Source organism: Podarcis raffonei, chromosome 3 (assembly GCF_027172205.1).
Source record: "Podarcis raffonei isolate rPodRaf1 chromosome 3, rPodRaf1.pri, whole genome shotgun sequence".
NCBI classification, from domain to species: domain Eukaryota; kingdom Metazoa; phylum Chordata; class Lepidosauria; order Squamata; family Lacertidae; genus Podarcis; species Podarcis raffonei.
Genome location: NC_070604.1, coordinates 112,675,036 through 112,689,088, shown reverse-complemented (window position 1 = coordinate 112,689,088; position 14,053 = coordinate 112,675,036). Strand labels below are relative to the sequence as shown.

At 44.3% G+C, this 14,053-nt stretch overlaps 1 protein-coding gene across 3 annotated transcripts in view; it reads right to left on the bottom strand.

Moving 5' to 3' along the window:
- Positions 1-14,053, bottom strand: part of SPTBN1 (spectrin beta, non-erythrocytic 1) — a 178,991-nt gene that overhangs the window by 97,840 nt on the left and 67,098 nt on the right. For all 3 annotated transcript variants that reach the window (XM_053383641.1, XM_053383644.1, XM_053383642.1), the window contains exon 2: positions 909-1,060. In XM_053383641.1, coding sequence (XP_053239616.1) covers positions 909-1,060 — 152 coding nt within the window. The remainder of the gene's footprint in view (positions 1-908; positions 1,061-14,053) is intronic.

Here is a 14,053-nt window from a genome sequence, read left to right as displayed (position 1 = left end):
TGGAAGTGAGATGAGCGCCACACCCCATAGTCGCCTTTGACTGGACTTAACCTTTACCTTTGCCTTTGCCAAAAGAAGTATTTGGAAGAGTATGCCCCCAGGGGCACATGGCATTAATAATGATATCATTCTTGTTTATTACTTCACTGTGATCTAGCTGCTAACGGATAAAATGAATGACTGGAGTACTTTACTGAAACTTTCACAAAGCTTGAAATGTTTTTCTAAGTGATTTTATTTCACTTTTACTAGACCTCTGGTCTAGATGACACAAGTTAACCAGCCAAACTGCTGTTCATTAAGATCGGGACCAAAATATGCAGAATGCGGAATGTGCGACACTCCAAAAGCAGTTGGACTCCAACTCCCATCATACCTGGCTTGGGATCTGGAAGGCCACAGGTCCCCCAACCTGATACCTTGTAGATGTTGTTGGACTACAACTCCCATCAGCCCCAGTGAGCACTTGCTAGGGCTGATGGGAGTTGTAGTGCCACCACCTGTAGAAGACATTGTGTTGGCAGAGGCTGTTACACGGTAAGAGTCACACACAATAAGTTTATTCAGATAACTTATTGTGTGTGACTCTTTTCCTCTCCTGTCCCAATTATCCAAAGCGAACCCTTTCTAAACCTCTTAGCTCTTCACTCCTGTTAAAATCACAGCAAGAAAACAAGACGAAGGGTAATTTGCACATTTCACTCACATCAACTGAAATAACATCCCCAAAAAAACATGGCGGGACTTTAATGTGAAATTGCCCCATGGCCACACTCGGTATATCATGAGAGGCGCCCAAGGCTCTTGCTTTGACTTTAGAACTAACAAACCTGCAGCAACGTGAGACTCTTGTTACAACTGGGACGGCACAGATGCCATAAAGATTTGCATTGGAAATGGGCACTTACAAGTCTCTCTCCTGAAAGAACTTCCAGCAGTTTGATAAGCATCCGTCCATCGCGAAGGTCGGCGTACAAGTCTGTAATTCTACAGGACACACGTGCCAAGTGAGAGTTAACCCACTTAGTGAAAGTCTTCTTCTGGACTGCCTCTCGTTCATCTGGTGAAAAGACGTACAAAACAATGGCAGAGTTTAAGCAGGGATGCAATCAAAGCACATCCTGATAAGACACTTCTTTGAGTGCATGACATGATCACACCCCCTGGTCCATCAAGCCCAGCAGTCTCTCCCAAATCGCAGTGGTACTTCCTGGATCAGCTGGCTGGGAATTTTTAAAACTGCACATCCCAGAGGGGACCTGGGACTGTCTACATTCAGGCTGAGCTACTGACCCGCCTTGTTTCCTAGAACCATTATAACCACCAATATTGTCATCCGTGTTCACCTATGATACCCAAAGGATCACCACAAGCACTGGTTACAGGAGTCTGTAGCTTACCATATTTTTCGCTCTATAAGACGCACCAGACCATAAGATGCACCTAGTTTTTGGAGGAGGAAAATAAGAAAAAAAATATTCTGAATCCCAGAAGCCAGAACAGCAAGAGGGATCACTGCGCAGCGATCCCTCTTGCTGTTCTGGCTTCTGGGATAGCCGCGCGAAGCCTCTTCAGGGCAGTGGAATGAAGGCTCTAAGCCAGAAGCTAGAACAGCGAGAGGGAGCACTGCGCAGCGATCCCTCTCGCTCTTCTGGCTTCTGGGATAGCTGCGCAGCCTGCATTCGCTCCATAAGAGGCACACACATTTCCCCTTACTTTTTAGGAGGGAAAAGGTGCGTCTTATAGAGCGAAAAATACGGTAAGTCTCACTTGGCACAGGAAGATGCCTTCTATCATGCCAGACCATTGCCCTATTTAGCTCAGTGCTGCTGACACTGAATGTCTGCAGCTATCCACAGAGCCCAAGCTGTTCCCCTTATTCTTTGTTGATTTAGCTCGTCTAATAAAAAAAATGAAAGGGAGGGAGGATCGCCTGATGCAGCGTTTCTCAAACTTGAGTCTGCTGCTCTTGTTGGGCTACAAATCCCATCATCTGTAGCTAGGAGGACCAGTTGTCAGGGATGATGGGAGTTGCTCTCCAGCAACAGCCTGGGAAACAAAGTTTGCGAAACACCGAAATTTGTATGAATGGTTCTAAAGCCCCAGAAGGTTTGAAGTTAATCTGGTTTTACAGAAAGCCATGGGCAAACAGGGCCCAGCTTTGGCTAAGTTCTTGGGAGCACTTTCACAATGGTTTGCACGGCCAGTTGTTGGGCAACACAGAGTTGTTTTGCCGTTGCACAAGAGCACCACTCCAGACAGGTCACCATCCGACTGCCCAGTGACCTTGGGTTGTATTCAAAGGCGGTTCTGTCTTATTTGAAAAATAAAAATCGGCTCATGTAAAGCAGGGCACGTGATTCCCTCTTACCCACTTCCCAAAATCTGCACATGAGGATTGTGGGATCTTTAAGGAACAGAATAAGTTATGGCATAGAAGGCTGCAGCGGTGAGGATCAGTGGCGATAAGAGTATTCAGATTTGTAGAAGCACTTTACAGCAAGGCAAAACCCCATTTGATACAACTGCCTTTAATTCTTTGTTAATCATTCCCCCCCCCCAAAAAAAATAGGGCAATATTTATACAGAGAATATAAATAAATAAATAAAAGCTCAATGGCAAAGCACATCTTTGCATGCAGGAGATCTCATGCTTTTGCCTGTGTTAGAAGTTCTCAGGTAGCAGAGCTGGTGAAGATCCTTGATTGAGATCTTGGGAGACCCACTGTCAGAGCACTGCAGTGCTTCAGCTCAAGGCAAAGCAAGATCCCAATGCTCAGAACAATCATGGACGCATTCAAAATTAAATTGCAAAGCCCTGCCCCTCCCAGTCTGCCCCCACAAAAAACAGCCTCAGCCTGGTGTTTTCTAAATACCTTTTGTGATTATTTCACCTCACAATAATGGTAGCAATACTGTATACACAGGACACTCGAGACTTTGGGAGGACTTTGAAGGGATTTGTACTTGGAGAGGTGAATTCCCTCTATATTCTAGCCATGGAGCCCACATTCTTTGCTTTCACTGCACATAAACCTTGAGGCAGAGGTCTGACTGTGGTGGTCAGCCTATGTCATTTATTTAATTGCTAATTTTCTGTCTTGCCCTTCTTCCCAAAGGAGGCCTGGGTGGCAATCAGCAAAACAGTAACTTTTTTCAATTGAAAACATCTTTAAAAAAAACCCAACCCCAAACACATATCCTCACAGCCAATCATTTCAAGCATTTACAGGAACTATATTTCAGTCCTGAGATGCCTGTGTGAACAAGGTACTCACTTCAGGCTGGAGGGGAAAGTTGACACACGAATGAATGTTCCTCAACATGATAGAAAGAGTTTCCTGCACATGTAAACATGGAAGCCAGGAACACATGTTCTAGGCTGCACCTCCACCATCCATTTAAAGCACGACGATACCTTTCAGTCATAGCTTCATAGCAGTCATAGGGAGTTGTAGTTTGGTTAAGTTGTGTTGACACTTACTCCCCAGCATTCCCTGTGAGGAGGGACTGGCTGTTCAAGCGCCCTGAGGACAGTAGCCTGGGAAAGGAATAGGGGCCTCTGAACGACTCCCAGCACCCTTGACAAACTACAGTTCCCAGAATGCTTTGGGGGAAGCCATGATTGTTTAAAGTGGCATCCCAGGGCTTTAAATGTGTGAAATGTAGCTCCAGTTTTCAATAATAATAATAATAATAATAATAATAATAATAATAATAATAATAATTTATTTATACCCCGCCCATCTGGCCAGGTTTCTCCATCCACTCTGGGTGGCTTCCAACCGAATATTAAAAACCACACAGCATCAGACGTTAAAAGCTTCCCTAAACAGGGCCGCCTTCAGTTGCCTTTTAAAAGTAAAATAGTTGTTTATTTCCTTGACATCTGATGGGATGTCCTCAGGGCGGGCGCCACTACCGAGAAGGCCCTCTGCCTGGTTCCCTGTAACCTCACTTCTCGCAATGAGGGAACCGCCAGATGGCCCTCGGCGCTGGACCTCAGTGTCCGGGCTGGATGATGGGGGTGGAGACGCTCCTTCAGGTATACTGGGCCGAGGCCATTTAGGGCTATTAAAAATCAGCACCAACACTTTGAATTGTGCTTGAAAACATACTGGGAGCCAATGAAGATCTTCCAGGACCGGAATTATATGGTCTCGGCGGCCACTCCCAGTCATCAGTCTAGCGGGAGGTAACTAGAGCATGCACCACTCTGGCAAGGCAGTCTGCGGGCAGATAGGGTCTCAGCCTGCATACCAGATGGTGCTGGTAGACAGCTGCCCTGGACACAGAATTAACCTGCACCTCTATGGACAGCTGTGAGTCCAGAATGACTCCCAGGTTGCACACCTGGTCATTCAGGGCACAGTTACCCTATTCAGGACCAGGGAGTCCTCCACATCAGCCCGCCCCCTGTCCCCCCAAAACAGTACTTCTGTCTTGTCAGGATTCAACCTCCTGACAAGAAGGGAGGCTCTCCATGGTGAAGCATTCGATCAAAGAAGCCCTGACCTTCCGTTTGAGGTGTGGCAGAGTTATTAGGCTTCTTGTCTGTTGCTAACCTCCAGCTTCAATACACTACAGACCTTTGCTCTGTGACATCACTTTCTGTGGTGTGTGTGTGTTTTTATATTAAGCCTCCATTCTTGTTGCTCTTGTAACTGTTGCCTCATGGCTACAAAGTACACCCAACTTTACTTCCGTTGCAACACAGGAATGCGAAACATCCAAGTGGAGGCTGGAGAGGTTGAAATGATTCGGGCAAACAGAACAGGGAGCTGATCCCCTTTCGCTAGAAAGCACAAAACTCATTTTAGCAAAGCAAAATACTGCAAAGCCAATACTTTAAAGCCCTATAAGGCCTAGGTACCTATGGGACCGCCTCCCCTGGTATGCCCCACAGAGGACCTTACGGTTTGCAAATAATAACATTATGGAGGTCCCGAGCCTCAAGAAGATTAGACTGGCCTAGACCAGGGCCAAGGCCTTTTCGGCTATGGCCCCGGCCTGGTGGAGCGCTATGTCACTAGGGCGCTGCGGGACTTGACATCTTTCCACAGGGCCTGCAAGACGGAGCTGTTCCGCCAGGCCTTTGGTCGGGGTTCAGTCTGATTCCCTCTCCTCTTTTCATAAGAACCTGCATGAAAGTGGCCTCCCAATTTTTCTCACATGCCCATATAAGTTCAGCACAAACACTTGGGCCTGGTGAGCATTTAAGGTCCCCAACCCTAATCTGCGGGTTGCCGTATCTTATTGGATTTTATTGTGATCTTGATCTGATTTGAGGATGTATTTTAATTGATTATCTGATTTTATGTTAATGTGTTATACATTTGGTGTTTGCCGCTCTGAGCCCGGTTTTAGGCAGGGTATAAATAATAATAATAATAATAATAATAATTACCAATGAACGAGTGGCATTGAGTTGTCCTTGTATGAGTATGGCATAATCTCATTGTTTGCTGTCATCTCTGAAAGGTTAACAGGAATCCTTCTCACCCAATTATTTAGAACTAGCAGCAGTGTGTGTGTGTGTGTGTGTGTGTGTGTGTGTCTATTTGTAATCCACAGTTTTTTGTTTTTTTTTACCCCCGTCTATAACTGTCTTGAATATGAAATTGTTTTAAAATATGCAATAGTTTAATATATGTTTTTATTGCTGAAGGTCATGTTGTTAAATTGCCTTTGAGGTGTCTCACGGGAAGTAATGAATAAATGGAATGGAGTGGAAATTTCAAAAAATCTCCTGAGTAGCGGGCACAGTTATGCAGATTTCCTGTGTTCCAGGGGCCAGTAAAACCTCAGTGCCTAGGACTTGCCGATCGTATGGTCGGTGGTTCGAATCCCCGCGGTGGGGTGAGCTCCCATCTTTCGGTCCCAGCTCCTGCCCACCTAGCAGTTCGAAAGCACCTTTAAGTGCAAGTAGATAAATAGGTACCGCTTTATAAGCGGGAAGGTAAACGGCGTTCCGTGTGCTGCACTGGCACTGGCTCGCCAGAGCAGCTATGTCACGCTGGCCACGTGACCCGGAAGTGTCTGCAGACAGTGCTGGCCCCCGGCCTCTAGAGTGAGATGAGCGAACAACCCTAGAGTCTGTCAAGACTGGCCCGTACGGGCAGGGGTACCTTTACCTTTATGGGCCAGTAAAGAGACAAGCCCACGTAGGTTAGAACATCATCATCATCATCATCATCATTATCATCACCACCATCATCATCATACCCCACCCATCTGGCTGGGTTTCCCCAGCCACTCTGGGCAGCTCACAGCATATATAAAAACATAGTAAAATATCAAGCATTAAAAAGAACTCCACTGGCAAATTTGGTTGCTGTCCTCCACCATCCATGAGAAAATGCAGTAAGGCAATATAGACTCACAACAGGATAGAACTCTTATTTATGCCTGCCAAAATATGGATAAATTGCCATGGAAAGGTTGCCTGGAGTCCAGACGAACAGTATTTTGCAGGAAGAAGTTGAGCCAATACCAGAATTTCGAGTTTTCACATTTATAGCAGATTAAAGTGTTCTGTCACCCCTAGTGTAACAAATCCGCTTTTTAAGAAAAAAATTAAAAATGACTATTTGTAGTTTGGCTATCCGGAAGAATTAGACATACTACCTAAGCAAAGCAGGATGAGTGCACAAACAAATCAAAACTAATGTTCAGCGAAGACCGGATATAATCTAGCTAAACTTTGTGAAAGCAAATTTGGATGAATACTCAATAAAAAAGGTCATCTGGAGAGGCTCTAAATGAATAGTGCCTTAAGAATGTCATTTATTTCCCAATTTCCTCTGCAGAATATTAAATGCATGGGTTTTTTTTTTTTAACTCAGCCATTTCCCCCGCTATTTACTTCCTCTAATTTCACGTTTCCATGTTTTTAGGCAAGATGTGAAAAACTGACTTCTCAGGAACTGTCTGCAGGCTTCCCTGAAGTAAAACATGCAATGCAGGGAAGAGGAGTCCCAGCTGTGTTCACGGAAAAGTTATCCAGCTCACCCAGCAAGTATGAAGAATGTTCCCGGCTGCTGTGTACACACTGAGCATGTTCCAAATACACAGGCTAACCCACATCGCAGGGGCATCATCGGGCCATGAGAGCATTGTGTGAACCGACCTTCGCAGAGCGGATTTCAAGAAGATTGTGTCCATTTGGAAACAGCAGCTGGCCGTTTCTGTTTGAGGGTTTCACAACCACCGAAAAGTCTCTCCGTAGTCTCTTGCCACTTTCAAGCACATAAATCGAACGGACAATTTTCCCTACCAAACCACTGAAGTTCGAAAATGCAACAAGGATGATGTACGGTGGTACCTCGGGTTACAGACGCTTCAGGTTGCAGACTCTGCTAACCCAGAAATAGTACCTCAGGTTAAGAACTTTGCTTCAGGATGAGAACAGAAATTGTGCAGCGGCGGCAGCAGGAGGCCCCATTAGCTAAAGTGGTACTTCAGGTTAAGAACAGATTCAGGTTAAGTACGGACCTCCAGAACGAATTAAGTTCTTAACCCGAGGTACCACTGTATAGGTCTTGATGGATTTATTGAACGAAAGACTTTGTTCCTGTACTTAAGAGTGGACGCCAGGCCAAGTCATCTCCTAAGGAAGGAAGGAAGAAGCATCCGCAAAAGATGATAAAGAATTCTGGCAAAATAAATTATTGAACTATGCTGGACAAATCAGTTAACTTGAAACCCAAGAAAGAAAGAGGACTTGGGGGGGAGGAATGTTTAATGCATATCTTTTAAGCTTTGTGCATAGTGTTTCACATTAAGGTAAAGGGACCCCTGACCATTAGGTCCAGTCGTGGCCGACTCTGGGGTTGCGGTGCTCATCTCGCTTTATTGGCCGAGGGAGCCGGCGTACAGCTTCTGGGTCATGTGGCCAGCATGACTAAGCTGCTTCTGGCGAACCAGAGCAGTGCACGGAAACACCGTTTACCTTCCTGCTGGAGCAGTACCTATTTATCTACTTGCACTTTGACGTGCTTTCAAACTGCTAGGTTAGCAGGAGCAGGGACCAAGCAACGGGAGCTCATCCCGTCGCGGGGATTCGAACCATCGACCTTCTGATCGGCAAGTCCTAGGCTCTGTGGTTTAATCCACAGCGCCATCCGTGTATATACTAATATACCCACAGCGCCACCCGCGCATATACATGTTTAACCCACAGCACCACCCGTGCACATACTAATGTAATGTAAATGTCACTTGTAATAAGATGGAGGTTTAAAATAGGATTATTCAGAATATAAGATTTTAAGGACATGAGTGAACGAGTTCTAAACAATGGAACCAAGAGGGAGAGTGGAGGGAAGTCAAGCAAAAATTATGGTTAAAAATTGGTTTGTGGTGTTTTTGTTGTTATTTTTGGAAAATTAATAAAATGTTATCAAAAGGGGGGGAAAGCGGGGGGGGGAGAATATGCAACAAGAATAACTAAACAGTCACATGCCTTCCTGGAGGGCTGAAGTTGTGCTTTCCTCCAACCCACAAAAAGAACAGTTTATTGAAATGCATTCTTTCTAAAAGCAAACACAGAGCTCTGAAAACTTTTGGTGCAACTCTGCCAAGCCCTGCTGCACCTAAGGAGGGATTTTTCTCCCTTCCTCATTCCAATAACTAGGTGGACATCTCAGCTTGAGAATTCCATGAAAGGTACATTGGACATATCTTCATAACCTGCTTTACAGAGGCAGGTCTTCTGCCTGAAGGGCTATCAGAGAACAGTTCTCTAACCATCAAATAAGTTATACAGTCCAAGTCTCATTTAAAGATAAAGAACCCTAAAAAACAGAGCAGAACCCTTAAAAAAGAGAGCAAAAGGGGCTTTGAGGTATGGAAGTGAGAGCTGGACCATCAAGAAGGCTGATTGCTGAAGAATTGATGCTTTTGAATTATGGTGCTGGAAGAGACTCTTGAGAGTCCCATGGACTGCAAGAAGATCAAACGCATCCATTCTTAAGGAAATCAGCCCTGAGTGCTCACTGGAAGGACAGATCATGAAGCTGAAGCTCCAATACTTTGGCCATCTCATGAGAAAAGAAGAACTCCCTGGAAAAGACCCTGATGTTGGGAAAGATGGAGGGCACAAGGAGAAGGGGACGACAGAGGAGATGGTTGGACAGTGTTCTCGAAGCTACCAGCATGCGTTTGACCAAACTGTGGGAGGCAGTGGAAGACAGGAGTGCCTGGCGTGCTCTGGTCCATGGGGTCACGAAGAGTCGGACATGACTAAACGACTAAACAACAACAACATCAAGATTTAGCCTGCACAGCAGATCAAGCTAAGGGTGCTGACCTCACATAACTACAATTCCCAAGACCCTTAACAAACTACAGTTCCCAAGGTTCCCTGAGGCTGTTGAAGTAGCGTAAGAGTGCTTTAAATGGAAGATGTTGGGGATGAAACCTAAGCGGGTTGCCAGATCAGGGAAACCCAATTTCCTCCAACTGCTGCAAAAGTTCAGCTCCACAAAAGCAAGTCAGAGAACCATAGAAGCTTTTCGATTATATTATAGGGACAGAACTACCTAAAATGTACATAAAGCTATTCCTGGATGTTACTACAGCGGCTAGAATGTTACTCACCCCAAATCGCAAAGAAGCAGAAGTCCCAGCAAAGGAAGAATGGCTACAAAAACTTATGGAATACGCAGAAATGGCGAAACTTACCAGAAAAATAAGAAATCCAGATAACAAACTTTTTATAAAATAATGGAAATGGAATATTTACAGAGAAACTGTAATCAATAAATCAATCAATCGACTTTATTTGCATAGCCGACAGGCCATAGCATCGAAGGAGAAACATCGACAAGAATACATTACAAATATAGATACCATAAAATCTTATGACCTTTACAGAGAAACTGTAAACAGATAAGAACATTGGCAGGATTATTGTAATAACCTGCAGTTTTACAAGAGTATATATTTAAAGTAGATGAGCGAATTAAATGAATTTGGATATGCAGAAAAATATATTTAAGGAACTGCAGGAAGAGGGGGAAGGAAGTCATGTTTTGAAATGTTAAAATGATTGTAAAATTGGTGACATGTATAAAATTAGTGAAATGTATAAACTTGAAAAGTATACATAAAAAATTGATTATTAAAAAAATCATAGAATTGTAGCTTTGGAAGGGAACCTGAGGATCATCTAGTCCAACCCCTTGAATGCAGGAATACGCCGCTGTCCCATATGGGGATTGAACCTGTAAACTTGGCATTATCAGCACCATCCATGCTTTAACCAGCTGGACAGTCATCTTTTCCTTCATTTTGTGGGGTTATGAACACAGCTATTTTACGGCCTGAGACTGCCAGGCTCCAGAGCTCCAGTGCACTGAACCTGCTTTGCAAGATGAAAGGGTTTGGAATCCCTGGTTTTAAAAAGTGTCAGGTATCAGGTGATGGGAAACCTGAGACCCTGGAGAGCCACTGCCGGCCTGAGAAGACGTGACTAGGCTAGCTGGGCAGACAAGACTGACCTGAAAAAGCAGTTTCCAGTGTTTATCAGGAGCATTTGCAACTCAGCAGTATGACACCTGCTTCACGTGTGTGAGCTTTCAGATTCAGTCCCCAGCTTCTTCAGGTACAGCTTGGAGAAACTGTTGTCTGAAGACCTGGACCACCACTGCCAGTCAGTGCAGTGCCCACAGACTGTCTCACCAGAGTGGTGCATGCTCTAGTTATCTAGCTTGGACTACTGCAATGCGCTCTACGTGGGGCTACCTTTGAAGGTGACCCGGAAACTGCAATTAATCCAGAATGCAGCAGCTAGACTGGTGACTGGGGGTGGCTGCTGGGACCACATAACACCATTCCTGAGAGATCTGCATTGGCTCCCAGTACGTTTCTGAGCACAATTCAAAGTCAAAACAAAAAAATTTTTTCCTTCCAGTAGCACCTTAAAGACCAACTAAGTTAGTTCTTGGTATGAGCTTTCGTGTGCATGCACACTTCTTCAGATACATTCTTCAGATACATTCTTCAGATACATTCTTCAGATGTGTATCTGAAGAAGTGTGCATGCACACGAAAGCTCATACCAAGAACTAACTTAGTTGGTCTTTAAGGTGCTACTGGAAGGAAAAAAATTTTTTGTTGTGACTATGGCAGACCAACACGGCTACCTATCTGTAACTGGAACAATTCAAAGTGTTGGTGCTGACCTTTAGAGCCCTAAACGGCCTTGGCCCAGTATACCTGAAGGGGCGTCTCCACCCCCATCGTTCAGCCTGGACACTGAGATCCAGCACTGAGGGCCTTCTGGCAGCCCCCTCATTGTGAGAAGTGAGGTTACAGGGAACCAGACAGAGGGCCTTCTCGGTAGTGGCGTCCGCCCTGTGGAATGCCCTCCCTTCAGATGTGAAGGAAATAAGCAGCTATCTTATCTTTAAAAGACATCTGAAGGCAGCCCTGTTCAGGGAAGTCTTTAATATTTAATGCTGTACTCTTTTTAACACTTGATTGGGAGCTGCCCAGAGTGGCTGGGGAAACTTAGCCAGATGGGCGGGGTATAAATAAATAAATAAAAAATTATTATTATTATTATTATTATTATTATTATTATTATTATTATATTGAGCTAGATGCGTGAGGAAGCTTCCTGTGTTTTCAAGACCTCTGAGGCACTTTTTTCTGAAGGCACTTTTCCCAGTTTTGAGTTGCACTCCACCCCCCCTCAAATGCCCACTTTTCAAGGAGACACCTGCTCTGCCCGTTTGCTTGTTTTTCCTCTTTCTTCCCCCTCCCTCTTTCCTTTTGTGCTGCGTCCTTTAGATTACAAACCTGCAGGCAAAGAACGGTTTTCTTAAGATTAGGTATATTGCTTTCAAAATTGGTTTACACGGCAATTTACATTATGAATACCAGAGAAAATAAGATAGACGAGGAACATCCTTATGATAATATTTATTAAATATTAAATAAATATTCCTATAAATATTAAATATTTGTAGGAAAGACGAGATCATCAGAGGTAAAACAGATACAGGGATGGAGGGGAACCCGCAAGAAAAAGTGTAGTTGGAAATAACACTTGCCCTTCTCTTAATCTACTGAGTTACAAAACTCTTACAGAACCAGAAAAGGACTAATACGAACCCTTGTTTCTTATTCCAAAATATTTTGAAGCGGGGGTTATTCTTGTTCAAACTCTCTTGTTTTTAACTGATCTTCCAGAAGCGGCTCCCGGAGCCGTCCTGTCTGAAGAGAAGCCGAAATACACTTTCCGTAAATAAACGATTAAACAAGCAATTGTTATTGATCATTAATTAGCTGGGCATGACATCTAAGGCTCCAGGAGCCTTAAAGGGGTTGTGCAGATGGATAAAAGCTTTGTATCTGCAGGCTAGGGTGGGAGAGCAGGGCTGAAGATTTCTAATTAAAGCCAGAGGATATGGGTGGAGTAGCCAAACGTCAGATAGCAGTTGTTTCCTGGGGTCTGTATACACACAGAGAGGGGAGGGAGACAATCTACAGTAAGCATCGTACAAAGCTCACACAGCAGGAAAAGGGAAGTAGCTCTCTAGAGTTTTGCATTGATAACACAGTGTGTTGGACTTATCTCTAGAGCCATTTCCACCAGGCGGAAACCCCAGAGTACGCAAATAAGCTGTCCAAATAAAGGGCTGGTAACTTGGGAGTTTGGGTCAGGATTTGACATGTGTCCCTACAGGTGCAATGCACCTTTACATGGGGCTGCCCTTGAAGAAGCGAGAGCTGGGCCATAAAGAAGGCTGGTCGCCGAAGAATTGATGCTTTTGAATGATGGTGCTGGAGGAGACTCTTGAGAGTCCCATGGACTGCAAGAAGATCAAACCTCTCCATTCTGAAGGAAATCAGCCCTGAGTGCTCACTAGAAGGACAGATCGTGAAGCTGAGGCTCCAATACTTTGGCCACCTCATGAGAAGAGAAGACTCCCTGGAAAAGACCCTGATGTTGGGAAAGATGAAGGGCACAAGGAGAAGGGGACAACAGAGGACGAGATGGTTGGACAGTGTTTTCGAAGCTACCAGCATGAGTCTGACCAAACTGCGGGAGGCAGTGGAAGACAGGAGTGCCTGGCGTGCTCTGGTCCATGGGGTCACGAAGAGTCGGACACGACTAAACAACAACAACAACAACAAGCCCTTGAAGGCCGTTTGGAAATTTGCATCCAGAAACTGTGACTTAGGCTAGCAATGCATTTGTGTAAAGGAATATTGGCAAAAGAGTATAAAGGTTATTTCTGATGTGTTTCAGGTTAAGATAGAAGTCAATAGAGAAATGCTTATCTCAGGAACAGTAAAATAGAAAGAAAAGAGCAAGATTGGTATAAAATTATGATCTTAGCTGGTATGCTTGTTATTGCATTGGGATGGAAAGAAAAGGATAAATGGACAATGGAAAAATGGAATTACTTTGTTTTTGAATATAGACAATCTGATATATTTGAACAGGTAATGATGGAAGATACATGGGAAAATAAATCTCAAAAGATTTTGAATGAATGGTCAAGTTATAGGAAATGGATAGCACGGGGGGAAGCCAACGCAAGCATCGAAATTAGAATGAATAATCTGTGCACATGGTTAAAGATTTGAAGAGATAACAATTTTTGGGGGGGAGGGGTTAAAGGGGAGGGTGGAAGGGGGGAAATTGGCTGGAAGTCACTGGAATCTTAAGACGAACATGATACAATGTAACAGACACTAATATATTTTCTTTTTTAATTTTGTTATAGGTTACTTTTTTCTAATTTCAATAAAGCATTTTAAAAATGAAACACACACACACACTTAGGCTAGCAGGGATTGGGAGCAGAGATTGTACTGAAACAATTCCGGTAGGTTTCTCAGCTCAATTCAGAAGGCTGGGCGTAATGTTTGAAGCCCTGCAAGGCTGAGGAACCAGATATCGCTGGGCTGCCGTCCAGCCATTGCAGACAATAGTGAGCCAGATGAGTCAGAGGTCCGACTCAGTAAAAGCCAACTTCCTATACCCACAGGTAACAACACACAACTCGGCGGCTCACTCTCATTCATTTCAATGGGC